General features: G+C 53.2%; 3 protein-coding genes across 3 annotated transcripts; 2 read left to right on the forward strand and 1 right to left on the reverse strand.

Moving 5' to 3' along the window:
- Window positions 1-538: 538 nt before the first annotated feature.
- On the forward strand, window positions 539-6,319 carry pkhB (putative sensor histidine kinase/response regulator; the record flags this gene model as incomplete). Its single annotated transcript, XM_056617156.1, has 2 exons — window positions 539-5,773; window positions 5,831-6,319. The coding sequence occupies 2 exons, from the start codon at window positions 539-541 to the stop codon at window positions 6,317-6,319; spliced, it is 5,724 nt and encodes a 1,907-aa protein (XP_056477513.1).
- A 4,118-nt stretch (window positions 6,320-10,437) lies between these two features.
- On the forward strand, window positions 10,438-11,345 carry N7532_004663 (KxDL motif-containing protein; the record flags this gene model as incomplete). Its single annotated transcript, XM_056617157.1, has 3 exons — window positions 10,438-10,748; window positions 10,916-11,068; window positions 11,264-11,345. The coding sequence occupies 3 exons, from the start codon at window positions 10,438-10,440 to the stop codon at window positions 11,343-11,345; spliced, it is 546 nt and encodes a 181-aa protein (XP_056477514.1).
- Window positions 11,346-12,145: 800 nt separating this feature from the next.
- Window positions 12,146-14,780, reverse strand: N7532_004664 (AAA family ATPase SEC18; the record flags this gene model as incomplete). Its single annotated transcript, XM_056617158.1, has 4 exons — window positions 12,146-13,547; window positions 13,613-14,019; window positions 14,070-14,385; window positions 14,437-14,780. The coding sequence occupies 4 exons, from the start codon at window positions 14,778-14,780 to the stop codon at window positions 12,146-12,148; spliced, it is 2,469 nt and encodes an 822-aa protein (XP_056477515.1).
- Window positions 14,781-14,950: the final 170 nt, after the last annotated feature.

Below are 14,950 nucleotides of genomic sequence, written 5' to 3' on the forward strand. Positions count from 1 at the left end.
GCGGTATTCCAGGGCAAAAGCTTCGAAGGTTTTTTTAACTCTCAGGGCCCACGACGTCATCGCCCCGGAGGCGCACCACGCGCGAATCCACTCTGCGCACGCCCGCCCACTCCTGGTCGATCCAAGCAATGGGCTGGCGGGTACTGACGCCAGTTTCCCTCTGTTCCCTTCGATCACCGAACTCCTCACCCCAGTCCACTCAAACCACGCACACACTCCCCCCTCCCATCCAAATCACCCCAAAACATCACCATTCTCCCCTGAAACCTCCATACACCGCTTGAAACCTTAATCCGCCGCGGATTCTGAATCCATCCGAACCACACGAAACTCTCCCCTTTCCTGCATTTCATTTGACAGCCGTTTCTGCTGTTTCCTTTGGTCCCATCCGTACTCGCCCATCCTCCCGCCAATCTCCCTCCCCATTCGATTCTCCGGACGGTTCAGTGTGACCGAAGAATGATCGCCGAGTCCTGAGCCTGCTTCGTGTCGCCCAGGCGTACTGAATTTCCTCTTCGATCGGTGGAGGTGCGAGAGAATGGGGGACGTGCATAGCAGGAGGACTCCTCCCTTCCCTTCGCCAACCGAAACTGTTTCCTCTGCTGCTGTCCCGCAGCCTCATCGGCAAGCGCGATCGCCATCGAGTTACCGAACTACCTCCGACCCCGACTACGCGGGTGGCATATCGTTGGATGGACGGACTGGCCGTGGAGATGGATCATCGAAAGAGCCAGCGCGGTTACCTCGTCTTTCACGCGGCGATTCGGCGGATCAAGTCGCGGGCCTGACACCCGTCACGGAAGACACACACCCGGGAAGTGAGCGGCAGGAAGACCACGGCCGGTCTTCGCAAACCCTGAAGGAGCTGCGGCGACAGATGGAGGAGCTACTGGTATATCAACAGATGCAGCAGAGCCAAAGCCAGAACCAGCCGCCGCCGATACACGCGGGCGCTGTCCCTCCCCTGTCGAGCGAAACTCCCAGAAAGCGGCGGCTGTCGACCACAACCACCGAGGTGCCCGTGACCATCGTCCAGCCATCCTCGGGGTCGGGAGGCTCGGCAGGAACGATCAAGGGCGTCGACGAATCCGTTTCAACCAACCCGCACACGACACAGACGCCGTCGTATCCCTTCCCACGGACCCAGGATCAGATCAATTCGATCAAAGCATCAGCGGAGCAGACAGGGCGGCAGGGTCAATTTCGGCTGAAGTTCCCCTCCGACAAGCTGCGCTCGTCGCCTGCACCTCGAACCCCGGACGAAAAACCCTCAAAGGCAAAGCAACCAGACCCGCAGCCCACGTTCCTACCGTCCCACCACAGGAGCATTTGCAATGATTCGGAGTTTGCGACGCCAAATCTGTACGATCTGACTTTAAAGCTACATGCGGACCCCGGACTTCGGGCTTGGTGGAATAATCTCGTTGATGTCTTACAAACGCACTATGGGGCGGAGCGGGCGTCGCTGGCTGTTCCTGGGGATGCGACAGACCTTGAAAACGTGCCGTGGGGACAGAAGGCGGTATTCGACGGGAACGCGAGCATTGAGATCGATGAAGCCCAAGCCCTGTCTCTCTTCGATGGCTCGCCTACGGACACTGCCAGTGGCCGCAAGTACGGAGACGAGATGAATCAAACAACAGAAACGGGATCGGGTCAGGGGGTGAAGAGCCCTACTTCAGTTCCTGCACCGGCTCGTCCGGCTTTGACATCACGCCACTCATTCGCTGGGTTTGGCCATAGCACGAAGCAGCGAACGACAGACCGGGATCAACAGCAACATTTTTCCAAGCCAGCCACTACAAAGCCGGAGAAGAAGAAACATGCCCGCATTGCCGACCAGGTTGCCCAGACCGACGTGCGCGATGCTGAGTCCAAGGTTCTACCGAGAAGCTCGCACCATCCCATTCGATCAGCCGTCTTCCCGATCCCGAGACCGTTGGAGATGGAGTCGGACCCTCTCATCAAACGTACCGGCGTGGTCAAACTTTTCGGACGGACCAACCCCATCGTGCTGACCCGTGAATATTCGGAAAACAACGTGACTCGAGTCTCACAGCCACCAAATGGCTCTGCTCGAAGCCCGGTGGAAACAGTGCAGGTTACTCCAGGGACTGAGGTCCCCAGTGAGGTTGAACCCCCCACCTGCCAGCAGAAAAAGCTCAGTGCACCTCATCTACGAGAATATGATGAATACGAGCAAGTACCTCAGTCCCCATGGTCTCAATCGCCAGCACCTTCCCCCGCGCTCCGTGCACATGGAGATCAAAACCCTTTCTTCACGAACCACGCGGTGGACGAAGGTGCATTCTTGCAGAACCCACCTGAGCATGACTATGCGAATATCCAGCCCTTGGAAGCCATTGGTGTCGATCATTCAAAAACCGTGGTTCACATTTCTTTACTCCATGGAGGCCACTCTGACCATGGTTCTTCGTCAACGCTGAGATTCCCGGTTGCCATTATATCGATGTTGTCAACAGTAGTGCCCTATCCACCTAATCTACGACAATCACTTGCCCATTTGATGCCGCATCTCACGACGTCTTTCTGCCTAGCCCAGCAATACAGTCAATTGGAACGCCAAGTTACCTCCAAGGTGGAGACACCACGATATGGGCACCTACTTGGCTTGGGTGGAACCTTCTCCGACGCAAGCAGTGAGTTGGAGCTTGTGGCGGGTCTGAGTGGTCATGTCGGCTGCTCTGTTGGTGATGAGACACCCATGTCCACGCGGGCCAGCATCAGAAGCCCCAGTGAACGCTCGTCATCGAAGTATAGCCCCGCTATTTCCAATCTTGGGACACCGGCTTTCGACCTCGGCCAAATTGGGGTTGGTTCGAACAACCAATCTCCGGCTCTGCGCTCCGGTGATACTGCCGAAGGATATTTCAATGTTCATCAATCAAAAACGCCCCGCGATAATATCCCCCAGCAACGGCATCGCTTTTCCAATCTAAAAACTAACCTCACTCCATCCAATCCATCCTCCCCCGGCAAGACGGCGGGGAAAGGATCAACAGCCGAAGAGAGTATTTCACAAGATCCGAGTGTTGTTATCGCCTCTCCGCTACAGGAGATGCGACCACCACCGGTTCCATTTTCTCCTACCCAGCCTTCCTCTCGTCAGACGTCCACAAACTCCTTTTATGCCCAGCTTCAGCGGGAAATGCCTCGGCCATTCCCCGACACTATTGCCCAGCTCATGCTCAACTCGGTCCCTCTTCATCTTTTCTTGGCCAAGCCTCAAAGCGGCGAAATGATCTGGACAAATGCCAAATTCGATGCATATCGCAGAAGCAAGCCCCAGGAACAGAAACTGCGGGACCCGTGGCAGAACATTCATAGTACCGAAAGGGATCAAGTGTCTAGCCAGTGGGCCCATGCCTTGCGTACTGGCTCTCAGTTCACCGAAAGAGTCCGCGTGCGCAGATTCAACGATGAATCCGCTTATCGTTGGTTCATCTTTCGCGCAAATCCTCTACTTTCTGTTACTGGGGAGGTTCTGTACTGGATTGGCTCTTTTCTCGACATTCATGAGCAGCATATCGCTGAGCTGAAGTCCGGCCAAGAGAGAGAAAAATTCGCCACCGATGCCAAATATCGTGCATTTTCGAATTCGATCCCACAAGTTGTCTTCGAAGCTACCGAAAACCGTGGGCTTATCTTCGTCAACGAGCAGTGGAATCTCTATACAGGGCAAAAGCTTGAAGAGGCACTTGATCTTGGATTCGCAAAGCACGTCCATCCCGATGATCTCGAAAAATGCGGCGGGCTCTCCTCTCAGACAATGCAAAGTTGCGACGACACAAACGAATCAACATCGTCGGATGGCGGAAAGGAGAACCAAGCCGTTTCTTCTGCCCTCGATGAGCTGGTACGGCGTGGTGTAGCAACCCTACAGGAAGATGAGAACGGGCGTGTGTTCTATTCCACGGAAATCCGTCTTCGTTCCCGAGGAGGTGACTTCCGGTGGCACCTTGTTCGCCTGGTGCGTGTGAAGACAAGCAGCTTTGGTAGCGAAGAGGCTTCTTGGTACGGCACATGCACCGACATCAATGATAGGAAGAACCTTGAGCGGGAACTCAACAAAGCGATGAGCCAGCTGAACAACCAGATGGAATCTAAAACCAAGTTCTTCAGCAATATGTCCCATGAGATCAGAACTCCACTCAACGGAATCCTGGGCACCATTCCGTTCATACTCGACACTCAGCTCGACAGTGATCAGAGACGGATGCTTGATACCATTCAAAACAGTTCCACCAATCTCCGTGAGCTAGTGGATAACATTTTGGATGTATCTCGCGTCGAAGCCGGCAAGATGTCTATGGTCAATTCCTGGTTCCACGTCCGATCTATGATTGAGGATGTTATCGACACAATCGCCTCTCGAGCAATCGACAAGGGCCTGGAGATCAACTATTTGATGGAGGCTGAAGTCCCCGCCATGGTTATCGGTGATCGATTCCGAATTCGCCAAGTTCTCATTAATCTTGTTGGCAATGCGGTCAAGTTCACATCCCAGGGTGAAGTCTACATCTGCTGCAGCCTGCATCGTGATGCGGCCACCAAGCTTAAGGAGACAGAGGCCCTGCTCAACTTCGACGTGATTGATACAGGCAAGGGCTTTAGTACACAGGATGCGGAACGTCTCATGCAACGGTTCAGTCAGTTGGGAGAGACTGGATCACAACAACACGCCGGAAGTGGCTTAGGCCTATTTCTATCTAAGCAACTGGTGGAAATGCATGGCGGAGAACTCACCCCGAGCAGCAAAGAAGGTCAAGGAGCCAAGTTCTCTTTCAACGTCAAGGTTGATGCTCCTCCGCCCCCATCACCTGCCGAGACGCCTGGATTGCTTCGCCAGACCTCCAATGCTTCCAGGAGACCAGGTGCATCCCGGACCACATCTTACGATCGATCTTCCTTGCAAGTCCCAAAAAGCTTTGAACCCAAACTTCAGGATCCGAACACTCTGTCTCCAGAGTTCGACACCCCTGTCGCCCAGTCACCTATTCTGAGCAGTACCCCGTCCACCTCCAAGGGCCAGCATCCCTCTTCTGCCTTGTCTTCAGCACTCCCCACTCCAGACGTCTCCACTGCACATCTGCCCTCTCAGTTCAACCAAGAAAAACCATCTGAGCCTACAGCTGGGCAAACCCAACCGCCTGCTCAACGTGCAGTCTCTCCAAACAGAACACCTACGAACTCTGCAGCACCTCCTCCGCCAAGTTCCTTCTCCATAGTTATTCTGTGCCCGCTTGATAATACAAGAAAGGCCACCAAGCAACACATCGAGCAGGTCGTGCCTCATGAAGTACCATTTACGATTACCACATTGCCCGACGTGGATGAATGGAAGGATAGGAAGCAAACATTCAACGCAAAAGGTACGCATCTGGTACTGAACTTGCCCGCAACAGACGACATTCTGGAAGTCATTCAACACATGTCCGAAGCTGATGCAAGCACGGCACCCGTAATTGTCATCATTTCGGACTTGTACCAGAAGCGTCAAATCAGCACCCGTGTCAAAGAGCTGGCGGCTACCGGGAAGCAGATATTCATTGTGCCAAAGCCTGTCAAGCCTTCTGCCTTTTCGACTATCTTTGACCCCGAAAGCAAACGAGAGTTGAGTAAAGATCGTAACCAGGACATGGCGCGGGAAATCAACAACAACTTCAAGACTGTTTCCAAAATGGTGAAGGAGGTCCTCGGCAACAAAGGCTACCGCATTCTGCTCGTCGAGGATGACGAGACCAATCGCGATGTAAGATGCAAGCACGCACGAAAAATCACAAAGCAAGTTCATATGCTGATTTCTTAGGTGATGCTCAAATATCTTGACAAGATCAAACTGATGTCGGAGACTGCGTCCAATGGCCAGGAATGCACGGATATGGTCTTTTCGAAAGAGCCTGGTTACTACTCTCTTATCATTGTGAGTCCACCCCTTTGTTATCCCAACTGGCCGGGATGCACCGGCAACTGGAAGGGCAATGCTAACACTCTTGATCTCCAGTGCGATATACAAATGCCAGTGAAGAATGGTTATGACACCTGCCAAGACATTCGTGCCTGGGAACTGAAGAACCACTATCCTCAGATCCCCATCATGGCTCTGTCAGCCAATGCAATGACAGATCAAATCGAAAATGCCGCCCAAGCAGGCTTCAATGACTATGTCACCAAGCCAATCAAGCATAACGAACTTGGAAAGATGATGATGGGCCTTCTTGACACGAATAAGCCACTCCTACTCCTCCGGGACCGTCTTCACCCGGGAAGTGACAAAACGATCACTGCTCGGCGTTGATCGCTTTGCCTCTCCCGTGTCGCCGCCAATTTTGCGTTGACACTTTGCTCGCAGACTGATGCAAAAAAAACTCCTCATTGTCTCAAATTCCACTTCCCAATTTTAGCGTCTTTTCTTCTCAGAACACGATCGAGCGGATATCCTATTTTGCTTTTACTTGTTTCACTCGTCGACTCACGGCGCAAAGCGTTTGGTAAGCATTGTCAGGACAACTGTGACGGCCAGTGGTCCTTTGAAGGTGATTATAGGCCCCATGGAACTAAGCAATCGCATCGAATGCGCTTGAACCTTCTTCTGTTCGCCCCTTTTGTCGCATCTCTCCCTCTTGATGAGGGGCTTGATGTTTTGCGCATTTGCATTGGGAATCGGGCCCACAAGCACCACCCCACAGCAGTTTCATCCGAGTCGACAGACTTCCGTGTACTATTTGACTTTCATTCTATTCTTTGCGTGGGGGGTTGACCCCGAGCGCATGGCGTCAGTGCCTGGACCCGGCCATTGCTTTTGGTTTCTTCTCTTTCAGTCTCGTGTTGTTTCTTTTCCACGTGATACCAGATTACGAGCGCATAACGACGAACACTTTTTTTTTTCTTCTATCTTCTGGATCTGTATTTGTCAATAACTTAACCTATACACTTTTTGCTCTCGTCTACATGCGAATCCGAGCAGTTACCTATAATCCAAGAACACCCTGACGTATTCTCCACATATCCATAATATTTCATTTTAGTAGAGTGCACGACGATACTACATTCACTACGATAATCCTATTCTTATAACTATCACGGATGTCCATGTCAAAGGCCTCGGCAGCCCGATGTAAGGTCAAAACACACCCAAATATATGTCTCGGTCTGACGAACACACCCAAAAAGTCTCATCGCAGCAAACCAGCAAGGTTTCGATCAGACATCACCAGGAATCAGAGTAGATAGAGGAAGATCAAGGGGGCAAATGAGGATGCAAGGCATAACGCAAAAAGGCACCAGCAACGCCTAGGCATGAATCAGCCGATGGTGGAGGCCAACCGGAAGAAAGTCCCCGGCCGAGCGTCGAAATTAATTCGGTGCAAAGTCAGATAAGAAGCGAAAGTCAGATTCTGTTTGGTTCTACGAAATTTGGTGGGGACCATCTCGACAAGTCCAGCATCGAGTTGATATGGACCTTGGAGCTGGGGGTGGGAAGGCCGTGGATATCCGATCCACACACCTTGATTTCCTGTTCCGACAGCAAACGCAGACCCCGTTACATATCCAGCAGATCATGCCGGGGCCGCGAAAAAAAAAGGCGCCAAAAAAAAAGGGAACCATGGCCGAAAGGGGAAAGGCAGGGTGAGTTGGCGATGAACAACCATCCACTCATGGCGCTGCATGTGGCGGTGAAGGAAGCGTCGAGAGCCCAAAATATCCCCGCCGCAACCCCACTTCCTGCTGAGTGCTGGCAAATTATTGAGAGAGGCGGCTGCGATCATCGGAATTGCTTACTGAGAGAGAGGAAGAGCGAGCAAAGATCGAGAACAAGGCATCAGTGGTGTCATCGAGGTCCATTCCCTCCCCAGCGAGTCCATTGGGCATGATGGGAATGAAGTATTGTCGAGAACCCTTCGGACCGAAGCCGAGGGCTCGTGTAACGTATGCAACTGGTTTAACGTGTTGACAGCATGCAGATATACTCGGGGCCCAGGACAGGTTCGTCGCAATGGTCCCGGGGGGTTGTGCGTTGCCTCTGTAGTGTGTAGGGGACGAGGCCCAGGACTCGTAGTCTGAGTTTCCCGAGGCCCGGAACAGCGAGGTCCAGGGAGGGGCGGATCAGAAATCGGTGAATGGACGGTGAAATTGGGGCGATGACGATTGGCAAAACTGGAAGAGGTTTCCTCTATGCAACGCCCGGCGTTGGCGTGCGCTACTCGTCATGGTAATGTTGTGCTGCCCGATGGGATCTACTCCCCGGGCCTAGTTTCCCTCTCAGGGACGGGCGAAGAACAGTTTGAGGGCTGAGAGGTGTAGGTTCTGGTGTAGCATCCCTGAGCTGCTCGGGGGTACCAGAACAACTCTGGAGGAGGGTGGTGGCACCGTGTAATTCGGCCATGGGATGCGTGTCAACGGTGCATATTATGCCTTGTCAGGCTGCAAGGCATGCAGAACAGCCCATGGCCAAGGCTCTGGGTGCATCGACGGGCATCCCCGTAAGGTAGAGCCCAAGGGCAAGCCCAGGGCATCATCTTTCCCCCGTGTGGTCCCAATCGGTGCCCGGTCGAGGACCCGAATGGGGGTTCCTGTCAGCGGGCAGTCTGCCAGGCGCGGGAACCAATGATGACCACCGGCCAGCCTGCTCGTCCTCTCGCATGAATTGCGTTGTCGACGACCTGCTGAGACGGCCTTTTGTGCATGGCCGAGCATGGCCCGCGGACAAGCAAGTCATCGAGCAAGTCTGCATTGGAAAGGCGGAGACACTGCTGCTGCCCAGCGTCTACAGCGCTTGTCGATGCTGCATTGCTTCTCGTCCATCTTCCGATACCATTTTCGCTATCGTCGAAGCAGTAAGTTCTGCTGGGGCGGAGTTTTTGACAGCCGCATCGAGACGGACAAACGGAGCAACAGGGATCAGCCCCTTCTGTCGTGGGTTGGTCCATTGCCTTTGCTTCGACCTGATCCGATCACACGGGAGTCACACAATATTTTTCCTCCTCTGGCTCCTTGGATGACTCCTGTTCGAGACTCGCGTCTAAATGGCTTGGGGGATCCACAGGCCCGTTGGGACGCGGGATCCCTCAGAATCGTTGCCGGGTACTCCACGGTTCGTTCATTCGCGCCCTGCAATGATGTCCAACTGCTTGGATCTTCAGACCGTGTGACCGCCCCCTTGGGCTTTTGCTGCCTGGCCAAAAAAAAGGTCTGGTTTTGAGTTTGTAACTTGGTTGTTGGAATTCCAAATGATGTCAGGTCGTGAGACATGGTCCTGCATTGCTGCTCTTCCTTTGCCTCCGGCAAAGGGTATCGGAAGAAATCCGCAGGCTCGAATTGTGACCGATCTGCGGCGCAACAAGCCACCATTTTCAGCATCGATAATCCCGTCGTATCTGCGCAACTCAAGGCACGAATTGGAAGGAGATGCTATCCACTGTTATTAGCTGCAAATCACACGAGAAACCCAGGAATTTGATCGGGGGCGGAAGGGGGAAGCACAGGCTTCTATGTCATACCGGTTCACCTGTAGTTCGCAGCTCAACATCCTTTGTCCGACAGACAACTCGCCCTGCCTCCTCGAGTCCGTATCCGCCTCCCCAGCCACCGAATTTCGAGAAGAGTAATGGCACAAAGAGGGGTAATTGAGAGCACATGGGAAGCATGCGGGAGTCGAGAGGGCAAAAAGCAAAATGGGGGAAGAAGGGGCACCTCGCCGATTTTTATACTTCCCCTCTACTTCTCTCTACCACACCTCGAGCCAGGCTTTTCCCACCCTCCATGCCCCTCCCAGCCCACTTTTCTGATACAGAATTTTCCTCTTTCTTTCGTTTTTCTGACTCCGCTCGGACCTAGCAGGCAAACAGACTTTGGAGGAGGGGCCGCGTAGACCAAGACCGATGATCCGGTGGGATGGGCGGGATGGCGGAAACTCCCAGTGGAGGAGGGCTGGCATCCCACCAGACACAATGTTTCGATTCCCACCCCGAGCGGGGTCAAGGCGGTCCAAGAGGCGAATCGGCGGGCGGATACGGAGAAGGAGGTGCAGCCGAAGAGATGAGACGGGGGTGACGGTGCGATGGCTGTGAGTCCCAGTGCCCCGATAGCCCAATGGCTCCGTCCAGACCCAGCCCATCCTTGCTCTCTTGCCTTTGCCTCTCCATTGCAAAAGGTCCCCGTCGGAGAGAAGACTGTCCGCTGGGGGCTATAAAATCCCTCGTCTGGTCCGGCGGACCCAGTCTTTCTCCTTCTTCCCTATTCATTCCTCCCAGCTGGCCCCGTTTGCATACTCCAGTCTCAGACCTTCCTCAGTCCTCTTATATTGCTGCACCTACCCTGGCCCATAAGCCTCTTAACCTTCTGCACATCATTGTCTTGTCTTACTGAGACATTTATTTCATCTCAATCTCCAATTTCCAACAGCTCCACGTCGCCATGGCTACTCCACGTCACTACTATCAACCCTCCGCCCACGCCATTAACATGCCTTCCAAGGCTCCGGCGCCCGCGAGCTTGTATCCCATCTCTCGGGTTCCAGGCTCGCCACCCGATTACTCTGATGCGAGCACCACGGCCGGCAGCCGCACCTCTGGTGGGCTCACTTTCAGCTCTGCTGGCGCCAGCGGCGACTATGAAAGCTCGGCATCGTATTCAGGTGTCGACGTTGTCGATGTTCTGAGTGACCGCATGCAAGACGCATTCGACCCGACGCCTTTGGACAAGGGACTGGCAAAACAGGCGCAAACGTGAGTATATCACCCAGCGCAAGCAAGACATTGCGAATCGTCGAGCTGTCGAATCGTCCTCAATGACAAAGTTGACGAAAAATCCCGATACTTGACATGGCTGCAACGAGCTCCAGAAATTGAGGTTTGAACGAGAGCCAATGAGCTGACTGAAATGCGTGAGACAGATCTGGCCAGCTGAACGCGAAGCAGCAAGAGCTGCTTGAGCTTCAAGCTCTTGCTCAGCGACGTTTGAAGGGTGTTCGCGCCAATTTCAACGAAGGACTGAAAACCGCACGCGAAACAAAGCGAGATCTGGAATGGACCCAGAAGCGTGTCAGGTAAGCTCTCCGAATGAGCCTTGAGAATCCTGTACCCCTGAGATGGACGTTGTCAAATTCCGCCCCGCTCCGCAGGGCTGCGACAGCCTCCGCTCCGCCGGGGCAGCGCTTGGCACGTGCGCCGTTATGAGGATCGACGCGCCAGTTTTAGCGCCAGCGTGTTCTAGAAGGCTGACAGAAGCTTGTTTGGCGCAGCGCCCTCAAGGGCAAGGCCGAGAAGGCCCACCCGGACGAGTACCGTCGGGCATCGAAGAAGTACACATTCGACGACTACTGAGCGGGCCACTCCACCCCCGTCGGTTCCACCGGCGGGCCACTGTACTTTGTTTTAACCTTCTTTTTGCTTATTTTGACGACTGTGACGACAACTTCGGACAAAATCGGGAGCTTTGGGTCTGGGCCTTGGACTGGGACGGACTAGTTTGCTTTTCTGCGTTGGGTTTGGCGTGTTTGCTTTCGACTGTGCTGTGTATATCTTTGCCCTATGATTCGTGTACGTACGTTTTTGGTATTAGCCCGGTAGGTTACGAGTATCATTGTGCGGACTATCTCGAATGGTACCTACAATTACATGCCGCGCCGTAAAATATCATGTTTTCGAGCCATGCAGTAGCCACTGAGCCTACCTGCGAAGTATCATGTCTTGAAATCGGCTGGTATGTACTGTATCGTAAGTGGTTAGCCCTAGGGTTGCGTGTCGTAGGGTTTCAGGGACCTCTTAGTGTTAACAAAGCTCGCCTGAGTATAACAAGGGCGTTACGGTGAATGCAACACTTACTAGGGTCTGTCGGTTGCAGAATACTAATGTAAGATGAGCATTTTGGGCTATCGTATATGGACTACCTACTAGCAGCAATTTAAACATTTGTCTACCATGTTGACGTGGATATTGAAGCCTCAGGTACTACTTTGGCGGGGCCGAGCATACACTTCGAGGGAGGAGACGGAAATCAATTTGTTTAGAGGTTTGGAGTGAATAATACTACGGATCACATCTTGAAGGACAGAGGGTTCTACGTAACTGCCAGTGATGTAAATGAACACGGCTAAAATAAGGCCAATTCTATCTAATTGCCTCTAAGAGAAGGACTGCTCCTCCTCAATGGCTCTGTTAACGACACGTACAAACCGACCAACCTTGTCAGCGTCTTGTTTGGCAGTCTCAATACCCAGCAAGATCTTCTTGATACCGACACTAATACGACCATCATTTGCCAATCCACCGATGCCCTCGAGCGCCTGGGCAATTTCTTGAGCATCGAAAGCACCAGACTGTTCCATGACGTATCGCAGTTCGCCAAACGACTGCACGTTGGGAACCATGATATCTGAGTTGAAAGAATTGTAGATATCAAGCTGCTTCATTAGAGCACGCTCGGTGGTCGTGGCAAGGATCAGCAGGCGGCGCCCATGGGTGGGCTGCTTCCGAAGGAAGACCATCAGAGCCTGTAGCACACTGTTGCTAAACCGAGGGCCAATCGGCACCCAGTCGATAATACGTTCGATGTTGTCGACGACAACGATACTGGTGCGACTCTTGTAGGCACTGTCGAAGATGCGGCCAATATGAGAGATCTTGGCTGGCTCACTGAAACCAACCATATCTTCGGGGCTGATCAGTTTGATGAAGGGGAATCCGGAGTCGATGGCAATCCGCGAAGCCAGGGCGGTCTTTCCGCTACCAGTGGGACCGTGCAGCAAAACGGAGAAAAGCGGCGTTGATTCCGCCTGGCCGCCAACCTGCTTGACGAAAAGCTCGCCCTCGCGCAAGATCTCGTTGATGGTTTCAGAGTAGTGTAGCACGCCATACTGGATGCGACTGGAAAGCTCTTCTTCCGAGACACCAAAGGCGGGCTTGACTTCATCAAGAGCATTGTGGAAGTCGGCGCGATTGACTTTCATGTTGACAACATCATCGTTGATGCTCGCCATTGTACCCACTTTGACGTGACGGGAAAAGGCAAACGAGGAGGCGGACTTGACCAAACCGGCAATTTCAGCACCGGAAAAGTTCTTTGTCATATGGGCGAGCTCCTGCAGATCCACATCGGTGTCCATCACATTGTTGGTGCGCATCTTCTCGGTGTGGATTTTTAGAATTTGGCTTCGACCCGTCTCGTCAGGAAGGGAGATCTCCATGTGAACCTCGAGACGACCAGGACGCAGTAATGCCTCATCAATCATATCCATACGGTTGGTCATACCAATCAGCAGAATGTTGTTAAGCTGGTCGACGCCATCGAGCTTCGACAGCAACTGGTTGACCACACTGTCCCCAACACCGGTGCCACCACCGCCGCCGCTGCCACGCTGCTTGCAGACAGCATCCAATTCATCGAAGATGATAATGTGGAGACCACTCTCGTCGCCCTTCTCTTTGTACTCCTTCTCGGCATCTGCAAACATCTTTCTGATGTTCTCCTCAGAAGCACCGACGTATTTGTTTAGAACCTCGGGACCATTGATAATCTTGGGCTCTCTGGCATTCAGCATTTTGCCGATTTGTCGCGCAATCAATGTTTTACCGGTTCCGGGGGTCCATACAGTAGGAGACCTTTAACGTGTTGAATACCCAGCTTCTCCACCAAGCCTGGAGGGAAGATGCGGGATGCGAAGGCACGACGGAAGATGGTGCTGAATTCGGAGTCAAGACCACCAATCCCCATATCCTCAAACTTGAAGCCAGGCTGGATGATCGAGTTTGCAGCTGGGCGGCGATTTGAGGCCTTCATATTAAGACCAGTCTGTGCATCCCTGAAGAAGTTGAGCTGGGTATGCCGCGTAAGAATGCCACGCGCCACTGGGTTAGTCTCAACCTCCCCAGAACTGAGGTCAACTTTCTCAGAGGTAAGGTCCACCCGCTGAACGGTCTTGATGTTGAGCAGAAGCGGGATGCTTCTATGGTCCATCAAAATCCTTTGCTCGGGAGCAAACAATTGATTTTCAAAGTTCTACACGGTCAGTAACAACCACAAAAACAAAATTGTCTGGGGAGACTTACGCTGATAACAGCCTTGGCCAGGTCATCCTGGTCATAAGGAGCATCTGTGCGCTTCCGAGCAGACGCAAAGCTGACTTCTATATCGGCAGATCCCAAATATGCTTGTCCGCCTTGGCTGAATGGGTCGTACAATTGAACCTTGACGGTGTCTCTCAATCCAATTCGTGCCCAAGTTCGCTGAGGGTCTGACATGCCGATGCAACCAGGGGGGAATCCGTCGAGGGGACGAGCGGAGAACACACATAAATCATTGATTAGAAGAAGGACATCGGTGCCATCGCGGGTAGGCGGGATGTCCTGTGGCGACACGGCGATACTGATCAATGTCAGAAATAGTTAATGCAGATACGCAGCACAGGTCACATACATATTACCAAAGGTGTAGTTGTCGTTAGGGCTCTTGCTAGGCTTCAGCATCCATGAACGGCCTCCAGATCCCCCTCCCATCGGCGAGCGCGTTGGCATCTGTTGTTGCGGGGGCCGACCCATCGAGGGCGGTGGTGGACCTCCATATCCTCTTTGATCAAGAAACGCGTCAGTCATGGGCACATCGTTGTCGTGGGAATGTCCGACGCCGGATATGGGGGTCTGGCCGTAATCATACCGTGGTGGCGCTTGGCTGGGGTTCGAATAGCCTTGCGGCGAGGGACGGCCGCCCTCTCCTGAGCCAAATGGGTTCGGCACGGAGGGCAGGTTGTTGCGGTTCAACATCGTTTATCGTAGGAAAGTTGGTAGCCAGAGACTGAAGGTGTGACTGAAGGTGTGGGCGAGAGGGAGTTGGCGTGTCGCCACAGTGTCTTGACGAGCGTAGGCAGCGGCGTTGATCGAACCCCCCGTGCTAGAAACGTCGACACTGGTCCGACTGTAGAGCAATGGTATGA

Source organism: Penicillium argentinense, assembly GCF_028826775.1.
Source record: "Penicillium argentinense strain IBT 30761 chromosome Unknown utg000004l_segment0_segment0, whole genome shotgun sequence".
NCBI lineage: Eukaryota > Fungi > Ascomycota > Eurotiomycetes > Eurotiales > Aspergillaceae > Penicillium > Penicillium argentinense.